The 16,198-nt window shown below is 37.0% G+C and overlaps 1 protein-coding gene across 4 annotated transcripts in view; it reads left to right on the top strand.

Annotated features, from left to right (window-relative positions):
- Positions 1-16,198, top strand: part of RALGAPA2 (Ral GTPase activating protein catalytic subunit alpha 2) — a 142,415-nt gene that overhangs the window by 37,846 nt on the left and 88,371 nt on the right. For 3 of the 4 annotated variants that reach the window (XM_080407769.1, XM_080407770.1, XM_080407771.1), the window contains exons 11-20: positions 1,807-1,980; positions 2,869-3,006; positions 3,614-3,762; positions 4,171-4,282; positions 5,022-5,259; positions 5,784-5,948; positions 11,763-11,900; positions 12,422-12,516; positions 14,493-14,586; positions 14,740-14,916. In XM_080407769.1, the coding sequence (XP_080263895.1) occupies positions 1,807-1,980; positions 2,869-3,006; positions 3,614-3,762; positions 4,171-4,282; positions 5,022-5,259; positions 5,784-5,948; positions 11,763-11,900; positions 12,422-12,516; positions 14,493-14,586; positions 14,740-14,916 (1,480 nt within the window). Of the gene's footprint in view, positions 1-1,806; positions 1,981-2,868; positions 3,007-3,613; positions 3,763-4,170; positions 4,283-5,021; positions 5,260-5,783; positions 5,949-8,775; positions 8,917-11,762; positions 11,901-12,421; positions 12,517-14,492; positions 14,587-14,739; positions 14,917-16,198 lie in introns of all 4 variants that reach the window. The other variant, XM_080407772.1, reaches the window with a different exon arrangement.

The raw sequence follows: 16,198 nt of genomic DNA, 5'->3' as shown, positions 1-16,198 counted from the left end.
ATTATTTGAATTCATAAGATTTTTGTTCCTGTAATCAATGTCAGTATTCAATGTTTATATCAGCACTGATTGCTTCTACTAATAATTTTCATTGATTTGATATCTTTTCAATTTTGGGGGATAAAAATACATATGGACCTACCGGAGAGTCCCATTCTTTTTTTTTTTGTTTGGTACCAAGGTAGAAATTGGTTGAAGCAGCTGTTTCAGGTCACTTAAATGTGCAGAAGATACTCTCCAGCAGCTTAGTGAGCCCACATGCTCCGCTGTGAAGCATCTTGCGCGTCGGTGCTTTTCGGGGCCGCGGAATGGCACTGCACCGGCGGGCGTGCCGAGTGTGTGCCGATCCGCTGCGCCGTGCTGCCCTCTCCTGGTGGCTGCCCGCAGTATGCAAGGTTCGCCCAGCTTCCGGGGGACAAAGGCTAACGTGATGCAGTACTGTTACCTTTATTCAATATGATCAGTGGTCAGTAATTGAAACGGATAATGGTATTTTGTATTTATCTCTCCCTTACAGGAATCTCACTAGTTACTGTGATTTCCTTTACTTATTTCTGGGTTTGTTTGGTCTTTTTTTCTTTCTACCCTACTTTTTCTGAAGGCATTCCGTGTAGTGCCTATGCATCCCACTGATGAGCTGCTGTTTCTCTAATATTCTAGCAGTTGGATTCTGTTTTTTTCAGTTTCTGCATCTTTAATAAGTTGACAGAATTTATGGTGATTCTATGATGACAGTCTCTGTGGAGACATTTTCAGAAGTTTCACATACTTGCTGTATGGCACATATAAAATTGCTTTTGCAAGCTCTGCAATTTGTGTTGAAATCAGCTGTTGGATGTTGCACTTCATGCTGACTAGGGACAAGGAAGTGTACTATATGATGCAAAGATTTCCTGACCTGAGCAAGATACGTTTGTAATGGTTTTGCAACTAAACTGGGTATAGGAAATGCTATAGTTTTTGACTCTGTTAATCACAGAGAGTGGGTAGTTTCTTCGCAATTGAAAGGACCTGTTTTTTTAGTGTGAAAAATGTATTCTCATCTCTTTCAGTGTTTTTATAATATAGTGCATACTAATATAAATTTTGATTTTGCAAAATGCGCTGCTTTTTCTTTTAATAAATGATCTTTTCAGGCATTGATTTCTGTGCCTATTCACTACAGGGCTAAGGTCTTCCGTCACTACATTTTTTTCAGTCCATTAAGACATCTAGAAATGTGGGGAAAGAGCCAGTCTAGCCTTTGCAAGTGTTCAGAGGGGACATATTTACAGAATGATTCCCAAATACAAAGTAGCACGCTGACAATAAATTCTGTTGATTTCCAAAACTGTAGTGAGAAAGGATCAAATACTAGCCACTTGTCCTCATCACAACTTACCTATCCTTGCTGAAATGTTATTTCACATTGTGTACTGCTGATGTAATTTGAAGTCATGTTCTCCATAAAGTGTAGCGTAGTACCCAGGTTTAGCCTGCCAGACCTCTATGGCTAGTAATGGCTTGTGAGGTGAATTCACGTTACGTTAGGGAGCTTGCAAGGAGCAAACCCAACTACTTTGGTTTTGTCTGAACAAATATAACATGGAAGTAATATGGAATTAATAGTTATGGAATTATGGATGGTGTAGGTATTTGCATAGGCTGTTGATTAATTGTAACTCTTTCTAGGACAGACACAAAAATAAAAATTATGTATCCTTTTTTGAGCCATATTATTTATGGGTGGTGGTGGGTGAGTGTGTTTACATATGCATGCACATCTATGTCCTATATATAGTGAAATTACTTTACTTCCCAATTTAGGCTTTTTTATTGCCACCTTCTGATATATCTGCAACACGAAAAGTGGTGAAGGTGTACCGAAAGTGGATACTGCAAGAGAAACCTGTGTTTATGGAGGAGCCAGACAAAAAGGAAGATGGTCAGGATGCTGTTGTCAACTTGGGAGATTCATCAGTGCAAACGGATGGTAAACATGTATGGTATCAGTGTTACTTGCTTTATTCTGTTTGCCTACAATGTAGTTTAAGTCTTAAAATTGCTTTGTAAATGAGTAGCAATTTGGAAATTGTGTGGAAATCCAAGATTTAAAAATACTTCTATTTAACGACTCAAAATTTAAAGAAATATTGAGTGTTCAGTAACACTTACGGAGTGCAGGGAAAGATTGCAGCTATTTTTCAGATGTAATTTGCTGATTGTTCCCTGCCTATACAAATATGAAGACAATAACTTAATGGAAGAAATACTAATAGGTTCTGCAGTGTTAGAATTTACACTGTCTGTTGGCCTAGTGCATGTAGGACTATTTCCTTTTGGTGGTAGTTGAAGGATTTGACAATATGTACCGATTTGTGTATACTGGGTGATATATTTTGATTCAGACACCTTAATCTAGGAAATCAAAGTGTAGATACAAATTCTGCATGTCATCTTTTTAATATCCTATACTGAATCATCAGTAAAAGTTGACTCTGACACTATTGACACTGTGAAGATATGTAAAAGGCAGTTTTGTTGTACTGAGAGAGATTTGAGTTGAATTACAAGGTTTTGACAGATATTTTTTTTTAGAAGGCTTATAGTTTTGTCAGGTGTAAATTCAAATATTACTACAATCAGTGGCATAAAATGTGATGTAAAATATTTTAAATAATACAGCTGTTAAAACTTCGACAAACCTTAAATTCCGTATACAGTCTGTTTGTTCAGAAGTCAAGAAATAATAGATAGGAATTCCTTGCTGAAATGAATGTAGGACATGACAGTTCCTCCTCTTTTTCCTTTTGACACTTCAAATTATTTTGAATAAATACGGACGTACTCCTTTCTACTCTGTCACTAACTGAATGATGCTTTTGAAAGCTCTCCTCAGACCATTCGGGACATAAGCGCTCATCCAGCTGGGGAAGAACATACTCCTTTACCAGTGCTGTTAACAGAGGATGTGTATTAGAAGATGAGGACAAAAATGTTAAAGCTGGTACTCAAGCTGCGTTACAGGTGTGGTGTGCAGAAAGAGTACAAGGCTGTACTTTCCATAATCGCATAACTTACATTATAAATTATGATATGGTCTCTGAGATTAAGGAAAAGAACTACCAGCAGTTGATGGTTTTTGTAAGATATGATTTGGACTTCATTTATAACTTCTTAAAAACTGCATATTAAACCATGTGACCATGTCTTAGAGCCAGATATCTGTATTTTAAGATAGAAGGTTTGGGGTTTTGGTTGCTTTTTTTCTACTGTGGGTACTAGGAATTAGTCAGAACTGTACATTTGCGGTCATTGAACCTTATTTATTGGAAATATTGGTAGTTGCTCAAGCATATAATGCCAGGAAATGAGTAGCTGGAGAAATGGCACTCTTGCCTGACCAAATAGAAGACATACCCACAAAGCCCTCTACTGTGTAATGCGTGCCTTTGGTGGGTCAGTAATATCAGCTGACTTTTCACTAGAGCGGTGTGGAATAGTAAAGTGATAAGTAAAACATGAAACTTGCTCTGAGGAAAGTGAAAGGTTTGACTGGAGAAGCATTTTATTCTAAGTATTGACTTTTTTTTTGTTCTACTGTGTAAGCTGACTGTAAATGCCTGTCTTGAAGGTATTCTTGACAAACTCTGCAAATGTTTTCTTATTGGAACCATGCATTGAAGTCCCTGTGCTTCTGAAGGAGCAAGTTGATGCTTGCAAAGCAGTTCTGAGTATCTTTAGGCGCATGATAATGGAACTGTCAATGAATAGAAAGACATGGTAAGCTTACTATATTTGCATAGTTTAAGAGAAAATTATGAACACAAACTTTATGGGGGAGTTAGTGGGTAGGGAAAAGATCTGCTTTCTCAGGGTAGACGTCTTTACATAAGTTACGTTTGTGACTTGCCCCTGAATTGATTTGCGAGATTGCAGGTTCTGCGAATTTGACTTCAAGGTTCTGGCTGGTATTTCCACTCCTGACTTCACCTTCTCAAAAATTAATTTTTACAGTCCAAAACCAATTAATGTTATCTTGCAAATGATCTGTGAAGTCTGACACGTGACCACATTATCAATAAGTAGAGGTTTACTGGATGGTTAAGAGGGTTTTTTTGGTACATGAAAATTAACAAGTGCAATTAATAGGAGATGTGAACAAAAAGTACAATTTTGTTTTGGAACCAGGGAACAGATGTTACAGATACTCCTTAGAATAACAGAAGCTGTGATGCAGAAGCCGAAAGAGAACCAAATAAAGGATACATTCGCTCAGAGCATGTCAGGATTACTTTTCCGAGTGAGTGTTTGGGAGTTTTTTTGTTTGTTTAGGTTTTTTTAATGTTGTTTTTCATGATGATTGCCCATTGTTTTGCATGCTACTATGAAACCCAGTTGTAAAACATGAAAAAATTCTCCTTTGCAGTAGTGTGAGTAATTATTTTGTAAAGCATTCCTAAGAGTGGGAGGCATTGATTTGATACATTCTTCAGGTCTCTGTTACAAATGGTGGTGGAACAGTCTCTTTGTGGGATATCTTCAGTGTGTATTTCTGAAGCATAAGCTTGATGTAACTTCCTAGAAGATCAACTGGCAAGTCAAAATGGAGTTGTGTGGAACGAGATGAAAACATTTATACATCATATTGTACTTCGCATGCTCAGCTACAGTGTCTAGGCCTGAGTGTCACAGGTGTGGCTCAGTCAGTACCATCATTCTGTACATGTAGAAGACAGTTCTCCATTCTATTATTATACACAGCATATTATTTCAGTTTACCAGGGAACAAGCAGACCACCTGAAACATATGTTTTGCAATTTTTAGATTTCCTTTGTCAGTAACTTTAACAATTATATACCCATAGACTTTTGAGATTGTGTTTTGATGAAACATAGCCATGCATAATATCTGTGCATCATGAATAATCGGTGCTAGTATGCAGGTTGGCATTGACTTCATCAACGTGTTTGTTGGTGTTGGTGTGCTGAATTAATCTTGACAGAAATGCTTGAACTGTCATCTGTTTCTTTACTCTCAGACCCTCATTGTGGCTTGGATCAGAGCAAATCTGAGCGTTTACATTTCTCGGGAGCTGTGGGATGAGCTGCTCAGTGTTCTGTCTTCCCTGACGGACTGGGAGGAGCTCATAAACGAGTGGGCCAATATCATGGACTCTCTAACAGCAGTGCTAGCAAGAACCGTGTATGGGGTGGAAATGACAAACTTACCCTTGGATAAGCTCAGTGAACAAAAAGAAAAAAAGCAGAGAGGAAAAGGTTAGTCTCTGTGCTTCAGTATCAAACAAGTTAAATATTTAAGTTTAATCTTAGATATTAGTTTAATCTGATGTTAAATACTGCTTAATCTAGTGTAAGAACCTGTTTAATGAAATGTGAAGTGCTTTGGATTTATGTATTCTCATCCTTCATTGTGCGACAAAAGGTAATTGGGGTCAATAGAAGATAGCTATTTAGCAGTTTTTAGAACGCACTTAAAATCAAGTCTTTTCTGTGTAGCAGAAATGAAACGTGGTTTCCTGTGCTGTGGTCTGGCATAGTCATCAATGTAAATTTTTTTCATGTATTTTTATTAAACTTTATTAATTACAGTATTTTAGCTGTATTTATGTGCTGCGTAGCAATTGATGCACATAGTTGAAGTAATGATTGGTTTTTATTAATAGTAAAAAATTGTCTGTTTGAAATATTAGTATTTTCCATGTCTGAGTCCATTCATACTTCAGCAAAAATATGTGCCAAAGCATACAATGCTAGAGAATTTTGTTTTCTTTATCTCTAAGGTGGCATTTTAGAGCCTCAAAAGACAGCTGTAGTGGGAAGATCTTTTTCATTAAGCTGGAAAAGCCATCCTGAAGTTGTGGAGCCAATGAGATTCAGAAGTGCTACAACCTCTGGAGCCCCGGGAGTTGAGAAAGCAAGAAATATTGTTCGTCAAAGAGCAACAGGTTAGACCTAACTAGATCCTTATATTCCCAAACACTCAGTAACACTCCAGTTTTAAATCTGCCTTTGAGTTGTGGTTCGTTCCAAAAGTAGTGCAACTTAATAATTAAATGCCTGAACAGAGGTTTTGCACGTACCTTTGTCTGGATGTCTTGACCATTACCAGTATGAAGGAAGAGTCAAAGTATTTCAGAAAAATCTAAATATATGCTTTTAAATAAACTGCATTTAATTGCAAGTTAGTCCTGTGCACATTACAATTTTTTGTCAAGTACATCCCTAGTTTATCAATTCGTAAGAAAACATAATTAACATCAGTCAGGTAATACATATTGGTTCTGTACTTTCATACAGCTAGCCTTTTACTGTGAGCACAAGGTAAACCAGATATTTAATAAACAATTTCATCCTTTCTTATGAGCTTTATTTAATTTCTTTTTATTAGCATGATGAGAGATGGTATAGCATCTCCCTTTCCGTTTTTTCTCTTGTGTATACTTCTGGAAAGAAGAAAATGGGAGAGGGGAGAATGGGGGTGTGAGAAATGATGAGGGGATGTCTGAGACCCCGGGCATTGAACAGATACCTGATTTTTCAAATATTTCAGCATCCTAAATTTGATCTCTTTATTTCATGGTAACACGTTTCTGTGTTCCAGTTCCATGGGCTATGGATTAAAACTCTCCACAGAAAATCTGCTTTTGAATAGGAGATACTTTGCTGCACAGCTTCCTTCCTCATTCATGACAGATTAGTTGTGTTTCTTACCAGGAGAACTTGAAGGTGATTTAGTATGGTTTTTGTGGCTACAGGCTTCATATAGCTAAGCCACAGTCTCCAGTTTAGATCACAAAATGTTTTGGCAATGGTGTCAATTCATTCTTTGGGTCTGTTTTATTTTTAAATTCAGCGAGTTCCTATTTGTGCTCCACCAGAGAACATTTCTTCTGCGATAGCATTTCTAACCTAGACTTCTCACCAGAGCAGTAGAGAACCTTGGAAGTATTGATCCGCGAGGAATTCTCTTGGTTGTGTGCATTCAAATTAAAGGAGCTTCCTACCTTCAGTAAGAAAAGCTTATTTGGTGGGGAGCATGTAGGCTGTCAGATAGAAGGATGGACTTCACTGTAAAAAGCCCTTAGTTGCATTTTGTATCTCGTGTTTATAAAAAAAGAGAATTTATTCTGGCTTTCATGGGATTTGTGAACATCAATGGCTCCCAAATTGGCAAGTACAAAAAAGATTTACTTTGCATATGCAGTTATAAGAAATAATAATTTCAAATATACAAAGTGCATATCTCTAGAATTTTCTAAGGTACGAGTATTTAGAAACACAAAAAGCATGTGCAGAGGTGTCATCTTCCAGAATTAAATGTAGAATGCCCTAAGGTGATTACAGAAACCAGGGCTGTTCATGGGACGGCTTTCTTGAGTAACGCAGATGTTGTTATAGGAACAGTGTCTCGCACTGGGGGCTTTTTTAAAAATCCCTATTCTCCTTCTGCCATTTAAAAATAACAGAAACCCTCTAAGTCAACACACAAATACCAGAGCCCCTCCTGCTTCCAGGTAAGACTTTCTTTTGATCTGCTGCTTTACCTAGAGTTATAAAACTAAGAACAGAGTATTTCTGCAGCAGCAAAAGTCTTTTGCCCACTACCCTACTTGAGTGTTTTTGCTTCTTCCTTCCTCCCCTCTGTCTTCTGAGTGTCAGCATTGATATTGCCATGTACAAGAAGAGAAACTGTTCAGTGAATTAGATGGGGTTTTTTTCCTAATAAATATGTTAGACACTTCCCTAATTCAGCATAACTTTTAGTAATACACTTCATGATAAATTGTTGCTTTTCTCTAAAGGACACCTTAAGCTTATGGCAAATGGCTATTAATGCATGAAATACCAAGTTGTTATTGATGATAGACAGCCTCTAGAGTGTTAGTCACTTGTTTTTCTGATGGCCTTTCTTTTTCTGAGAAACTGTGAAGCTATTTAAATGTTGCTGTTTTGAAGAGAAATTCAATAAGGTATGCATTCAGACTGCACTTACCTTCTACCTTCCCTTGTGATGACTTAAGAACCCCAAAAACTTTCATGTAACTTGCATCCCTTTCATCATCCTGCTCAGAAACGTGAAAAACAGGGCACGGTACCCCAAAACCAGAGTCCACTGGATATTCAAGGTGTAAGGAACTTCAGGAGGTCATCAAATATAACTACTTGCTCAAAGCTGGTCAGGTCAAACCCAGGTACTCTGGGCTGCATCCAGTCTGGAGCTGGGATGTCTAGTTTTAAAAGCAGAACCAGAGGCAGCTATGTCTTTAGATCGGTTTCTGAGAAACAAACACACTGTGCTACTTCTCAGGTGAAAATGGATTGTTTTCAGCAGAGATGAATGAATGTCAGAGGTAGCTGTTTGCAGGGGGAGCATTGCTAGTAGAGGGGAATTTGAATAAGTTTTTCATTCTTTATTTTTGAGCTATATGGACTGCAACAGGTACTTCAATAAAAAAAAAAAAAAGTCAAATTAACTCAGAGACAGGAATCGTACACCGACAAAATGAAATACTCCGCATAGTGGAACCGCTGTGGGAACTGCTGTGATTCAGAAATCACAGATTATTGCACTTCCGAAGTGTGAGATACAGTTGCACATTAGTAACTTACAGCTTATAGGAACTACTTCTGGGCTTAATGTTGTAATTTTTTTTTTTTTTTTTTTTTTTTTTTTTTGTCCAAAAGCATTGTTTCATTGTATCATGACATTCAGAACTCCAAATATTTCATTATTTCTTCTGACATAATTATTGCTTTATTTTTTCCTGGAAGCTAAGCGAAGCCAGTCTATCAGCAACTGTGTTCATCTTTATGAGGCTTTGCCAGCCACTAAAAGTGTACCTCTTCTGCTTCACACTGTGAGCTCTCTCTTACCTGGTATCTCTTACACTTCTTGCTCTCACAGACTGTCAGGTACTGTACTTTAAAGTCATCTTTTATAAAAATGTTCCTTATATTTTTAAACTGCTGTCTCTCTGTTCCTTTTCTGTCCAGTTGATTATTCTTCAGTAATGTGGAATTAGATGTTTTGCACTGGTTCTTTTTCCATGCCTTGGATTTATTCAAAACATGGTGTTAAGTAATATTGGTAGCCATGATGAGACGGGCCAGTTTAATGGGAGCATATCTTGTCATTTTTCAGAGTCACAAAGGATGGCAAAAAGTGGCTACTTCTAATGCTTTTTTGATATTCTGTCATTGTCAAAACAACTTTTTTAGGGGAAAGGAGAAGACCAGTATCTTTTCAAGAAACTACCCTAGAAGCTAGTTGAATGCTGAAATGTATGAGCTAGCGCAAGCAGAATATACAGTCAAAGAAATGCAGCTGGTCGAGCTACTTCATTTGAAAGAAAAATCTCATTCAGTCTGTGTTACCCTCAGTTACAAATCGGTGCTTATAAATGTGGATTTTATTTTTTCTTCTAAAGAATTCTTCCTGTAGTTATTGATTCCAGAAGCAAATTTAAAGATTTGTCTGTGCCTCTTGGCACGTTTGGATAGTGTTTTGATTTATTTCAAAATGTTTACAATACTGCAAGCAATGTAGTTTTTGTTCATCTTAACATTAAAGATTACCATTAATTACAATTAGATTTGTATTACCTAGTAACTAAAGTAAAATTAATTTATATTTCTTTATTAAGAAACCCTTCTATTTATGTTTACACTTTCAATTACTTGATTTAAGTTTTAATATAGTGCAGACCAAATATACTAAGGATTAGGAATGCAAGAGCTAAAGGCAGCAATCCAGATTTGGGCATTTTTGTGGTTATTTGGACTGAAACAGGTGTATTTTTGCTCAAAAGTGTAGTAAATTTTTTTCCTGCTTTTGATACAGTCTTGTCCTGTGGAACTTGCTGTTGCAATAAATAAAGCTTCGACAAACTGTAAGCATACAACTTCTGAAATGAATTCTATATTGGTATCCAGACATAGATGTAAAAAACGGGTGTAATGGCCTGAGAATACAAAGCTCCTTTGTTGCAGGGCACTCATCCTGTCGCCTAGCCGAGATGGGTTGGTGGAAGTAGCGAGGTCGTGTTAGCAGGCTTTCTTTTGATTTGTTTCCATCTAGTAAGTCTCTGAAAATACGACTTTGTCACCTCCCACATTTCACTTCCTGAAAGGGGTTTCTGACTCTTGAGCTCTAACCAGAGCTGTTAGCTGCGGTGGCAAGAAAAGAAAAGTTTTGAATGTGGTGTACTATGGCTCGCAAGGGATTCTGATTCTGTGAAATATCCTTAGTGTGTCTTCATCTCAAGTTATCTTCAGTTGTAACACTGAAATAGTTCTAGCTAGTGAATTTATTTTAGTATTTTGTTTTATTGCTTTCTGTAAGACTTAAAGTCAACAGTGATGCTTTGAGGTCAGTTGAGTACAACAGGTAGGTTTTGTACATGTGTATTTGTGAGAACTTCCTGAAATACATGCGGTCTTTGTTGGGTATTTAAGTATTGTTCAAACTCACCTGACAGTATAGATTGAATGAACTAAGCACACTGTCCTCCTGCAGGCTGCTGTTGCAGTCTGTGCATATCTGTCTTAATCTCATATCCTGAGGGGCTGTGCTTGCTCAGTTCTGAGGAAGTGTAGTCTCAGTGTCAGCGGGGCAGGCAGGAAGCAGAGCCCGGAAAGAAGGCAAGAGAAGGAGAAAGCTGGTGGAAAGGTCCCTTTTATTTAATATGCGTATTGTGTAACTATGCTGAAAGAACTCTAGAAGACTTAATAGTTCAGCCCATGTTCTTCATTGAAAAAAAGGAATTCAAGGGTTCTCTTATAAGAGTTGTTGGAGCAGCATTTTTTCATAGTTTTTTAAAGAAGGAAAATAGCATTGGCGGTGCAGATCGAACACCTTGACAGTCTGCTGGTGGTTCTGTTGGGTCAGCTCGTGACGGGGTGTGTGGGCCACCTCTCTGGCTGCTTTCTGGGAAAGGAGTTAGTAGTCAGCTTAAGTAGAGCAGGTGGCATTCACCAGTGGAATGGCCATGTCTAAAAGCACTGCTACTGAATGGGAACACGCTTGATCCCAAATATTACTTTTATTTTTTCCTTCCCCCAACCAGTGCTGGGAGAAATGCACTTCTTAAAAGCATTGTGTTGCAAGCTAATCTCAAGAGTACCTGTTGCTCCTTCCCCAGTATGTCAGTTTACTTCCTCACTTGAATTTTTGTGCCACAATCTCCTCTGTTTTAATTTCTCATTTGCAGTTACAGCAACCAAACTGCATGATTCAGTTTGCCCTCACAAACTAAGCTGGAATCATGTAGCTCAGATCTTTTTTCACTCTGAACTGTTGCTTTCTTTATTCTCCCCTTTCCCTCTTTATGAAGTCAGTAAGCAGAGCCATCTTTTCTGCACTCTGCATTTATAGTAGTTTTGCTGCCTTTCCTCTATTGTTTCTGTTTCCAGAATGGACAAGGTCTAGTTTGGGTCTCTAGCACTGAAAAACATAGCTTTGTTCACGTGATGTCCTCCGGTGCTTCCTTGTGCACTTTGAAACCCCAGAGTAATTTCTGTCCTTTTTCTAGACTTTTTACTGCTTGCACTGTTCATACATCTCTCTCTAAACTTTTAACATTTTTCTAAGGGTATTTTATAAAGCTTAACTTCTGTGACAAGGTGTTATATTCTAGCTTTGTAACTTGGGAATTTTAAATGTTCGAATGGGTCACTTTTTTGTATAGCTTTCTTAGTAAGGAGTTCACACGTGTATAATTCTGAAGTCGTGCAAACATGTGTCTCGATTAAATCAACAGAAGTTGAAGAATCTCAACAGATGGAAAATTCAACAGGAACAGAAACTACAGGCCTGTTTGCAGACCAAGAACAGCAGCTAACTCGTAGTAGCAGCACTTCAGATATTACAGATCAGTTTCCATCTGAATTTTTTCAAGGTAATTTTGATAAAATACAGTGATACTGTACTGATGAAGAAAATGTGTTGAGACTTCTTCAGCCTCATGAATGCTCTGATCTCCTTTGGGATCCAGCTCTCTTCTAAAATCATGTTTATCTTGTTTTCTTAGTAAATATATTGTTGATATCTTGTTGAAAGAACTAATTTTAAGAAGTTACAGATCACAAGTGCAGGGCGTGACCATTTATAAAGCAAGGTGGTTAAAAATGAAACCTTTGCATGATGTATTTTGTACATAATGAACTTCTTTTTACCTGGCTTGCATTTAAATCTTGTGTATTCGTGCTAACAGTTCTACTTCTGTTCCTATCGTGTATGTTATACTTATGAAGGATTTTTCAAAACATCCTGTATTCCATTTTAATGTTTTATTACTTCACTCAGCTATAAATGTAAGAAGCGTACATGTAAACCATAACTGAAATTTTCATATGATTTGCTATGTACTTTGATCCCCAAAATGTCTTTATTTCTTGTTTATTTTCTAAATTTCTTAAGGTAAAAAGGCTGGAAGTTCTCATAATTTAACTTCAGACTCCAAACCAGTTCAGGAAAATAAGGGCTATATCAAGAAGGAACATGAAGGAGAGCAAGTAAGGCACAATAGAAAATGATTATTGATAAGATTCTAACAATGTTTCCATTTCCAAATCCTAAAAGGTATCTCATTAGAAATAAAAGTGTGAAAAATCATTAGCCATATTTCTGGTATCTTAATTGGGAATTGAGGTGTAGCTGTTCATTGTGTTATTTGGTATGATAATTCTGTGTCTGCTGATCTTGGCTGCTTATGCACTTTTGTGTAATTGGCTATATTCTAGTCTTACACAAGACTTGTACTTTTTTATATTAAATATAAACAAGTTCATAACATTAAAAATATAAATGATTCATGGCTATTGCAGAGCTGCAGTACACTGGAATAAATGTTTGGTGGTTTAAAGTACTGGGGAAAATGCGTTCTTTCAGCACAATTTGTATCACCAGCTATGTATTGCAAATGTCTGTATGAGTTAACATTAGGACAGGCAAGCTTTTTAAATTTTTAATGCAACTTGTGAATAAGAAGTAGAAATAATAACTAGCTGAGGCTTCTAATCTTTGTGGGAGAATAATGCAATACAACGTGAAGGACTTCAAAGATGAGATTCAACTTGGACTTTGGCTTTCCTGTATGTCTGGACTTACAGTGCCATTAACTCTTAGCTCTAGAATGGAGACACCAAGCGTTTTCTGCAGAGTGATTTTAAGTGCTTCGGGGATAACAGAGTGTCTCAAGAAGGAAGGAAAACCTAGACCGCTTTGCATAGGCGAGGGGAGAGGAAGAGAAGTAAGCTCAGTAGCTGGGAGAATTAAAAATTAACCTGTCTCCCTGTTCTGTTTTAGTGACGTGTGTGATGAAATATTCACAAGCACATGCTGCTAGGCTGCTACCAGTGTTGCATTTTCACCCTTTTTGGAAGCAGAAGCTGGGGTTTGACCATATATTCACTGCATCACTTGCTAACGTACTGTGTGAGCCAGTTTGACTTCATATCACAACCCACTGAAATATTGTCAAAACTGATCACTAGGAGCCAAGTTTGCCAGGGAAGATAGACGTTGCAGTCTATCAGGCAGCGCAGGCAAACATGTATTTCTTGGGAATGATTGTCAATTCTCTTTAGTATAAAATAAAATCTAAGAAACCCTGCTTATAATGTTACATAATATGATTTCTACAAGCCAGTTGTCTCTTTGGTGGCAATAATTGCTTTCTCAGATTTATGCAGAAAGAATAAGCGGGTTAATGTCTGGTCAGTGGATCAGAGGTTGCTTCAAGGAATTTATTTAAAAATACTAATAACTGCAAATTTCAGAATGGAATTTCAGAAATATTAGCTGAATTTAGGAATTTTAGGGTAGAGATTCCTTCAGCAGCTAGATCAAGTATGCTCCTAGGGGTAAGGCCTTGGAGCTTTTTGTTGCCTCTTTGCAGCAGAAAACATGATACTCTATTTTTCTGGCTAAAGTTTTGCTTTTGTAGATGACATGGAGTTGCAAGAAATGTGAATTTGAAGGTGATCTGTCAGACGGAAGGAACAACAGTTTTATGCTCAGGGACAGGGCAGTATCATCTGGAAGCGGAAAATTATCTGAAGGGTTTTTGGTAAATAGGCTAGAAATCTGTTTGGCGAAGGAGGAGGTAAACAAACAAAAGATCAGATGCCTTGCCTAGGTTGTTTTGCAACAGAATAATGCCCTGACATAAAAGATGACAACTTTCTTCCTGAGAGATTTTTTGATGCTTTTGAAAGTATTGAATGATTTCAGATTTGTAGGAAAATGTAAGTAAAAAGCCCTGCTTGTTGGTATGAAACCTGAGTTAAAGAAAGGGAAGATAAAGACTGAAATTGAAAGCCTGGTGGTTTCCTTAAGATGTTTAAAGATATTTGAGTAGTCTAAGTATTTCTGAAAATATCTTGACTGACTTGTAATTAATTCCTAATAACTGTGTATCTCAGATTTGCTAAAATATGATGTAGTTTTCAAAACTGTAATAAGCTGAGAATTTTTTTTTTCTCTGAAGGTACTAGTACAAAGAAGAAGCAGTAGTACAGCTGAACTAGATTTGACATCAGACTTGCAGCAATCGCATGGAAGTTATAGAGAGAGAGAAAAAAGTGAGTTCCAAGAAATACAGTTTTTTTAAGTGTAGCAGTTGAAATCAGTGTTGTAATTTTGTCATTACAGATATTAGATGCTTTACTCATCACGCTTTGTAATGCAGTCTTTAAAAACAGGATTCGTGATCTTTATTAATCCCCTTGCTTCAGGTGAAAGTGTTAGCAGCGACACGTCCATTGGCTATAATAATGAAGTAGAGATCGCACTCATCCCCTGGCAAGCTTCTGAAGAAGACCACGAAGTTAATGCGTCAGCAGATATTTGTGTGGATCCTGATGCTCCTCGCTGGCTTCAACTTAGTCCTTCAGATACTGCAAATTTAACAGGTACTGTAGTCTAGAAAATGTATTTACTGTTTTAGATTTTTATCTCAAAAAGGAGCTTATAGTTTGTTTGCTTGTTAAAAAATGTTTCATTTGGCAAGTATCACCAAGTTCCATTGATAATATTCATTCAAAAATGAACTTTGACTGCTCAGAGTCTAAGGAATTTGGATAATCAGATTGAAGCTGACATAGGTGCCAATAAATTGTGATCGAGAAAATGATCGCACAGTTGACAATTATTGGGTTGTTTGTAGTGTCCAGTTACTATTAATCAGCGAGTTGTGATAGCTGATCACTTGTGCTCTTAGCCTGCCCCAGTGTTCAAGTAAAATAATTTAATTTCTATTTTAAGTTAACAGGTTTTATTTCATAGCAGAATGGTCTAAGGAAATTCCTTACAGTATATTTTGACTGATAGGAAATAAGTGGTTAATTCACAAAACTTCTCTCATCTTAATCCTGTTACCTTCCTTATTTATACTTCGAAGTACACAATGCCTGTGCTCCAGTAGGATGTGATAAATGGCATTCTTGGAAGAGTTGATTTGGAAGTAAAAGTCCTTTGCCTTTTCAATTTATTTGTAGTATCTTTAACATATGCAACACTTAGGATTATTGAAATGTTTTGATTCCTTGCAATTTGTAAAGGTACTTCCCCATCTAATAATGTGAGTCAGATGTTATTTCAGTAATTTAATGCAGTAACATATGAAACTATCTTATAGGCTGTTTTTGCTAGTAGATATATAGTTTCAAGGAGATTTTTTTTCATATTCACTTTTTATTTGAACGATCTCTACTTTAATGAACCAGCCCACCTAGTTCAACAGTTCAGACGACCACTGTTGTCCAAAAGGTAGCATGTAATACAGTACATGATAAGGATTATTACATGTGATAAATTCATTGCTTGCAGGCATTGCTCCTTTGTGTGCACAAAGAGAAAGAATTACATAAAATAACCTGAAAGGTCATGTAGATGAAAAAGAAAAATGGGGTAAAAAAATGTGTAGTTGTCCAACAGAGCCAATATGCCCTTACTGCATTTCTGGTTCTCACCCAAGTCACTTTGTTTTGCTCTAGAAGCATCTATGGTATAAGGCAAACCAATACTGAACCACTGAACAGCATAGCTGCAATTTCTCTGACAATAGATCCTGTTGAAGATCACTCTGATGTGCTTAATAAATAACATGTCTTTTAACACTTCGAGAATTCATAATGCTACAACACCAAAAAAATGTGAAAAGAAAAAAATAATCCCAAAAGCTTTTTTAAAAAA

The sequence above is a fragment of the Falco punctatus genome (genome assembly GCF_963210335.1).
Source record: "Falco punctatus genome assembly, chromosome: 12".
Classification (NCBI taxonomy): domain Eukaryota; kingdom Metazoa; phylum Chordata; class Aves; order Falconiformes; family Falconidae; genus Falco; species Falco punctatus.
Note: the sequence above shows the minus strand (reverse complement) of the source record. Positions and strands in the feature narration are given on the sequence as shown.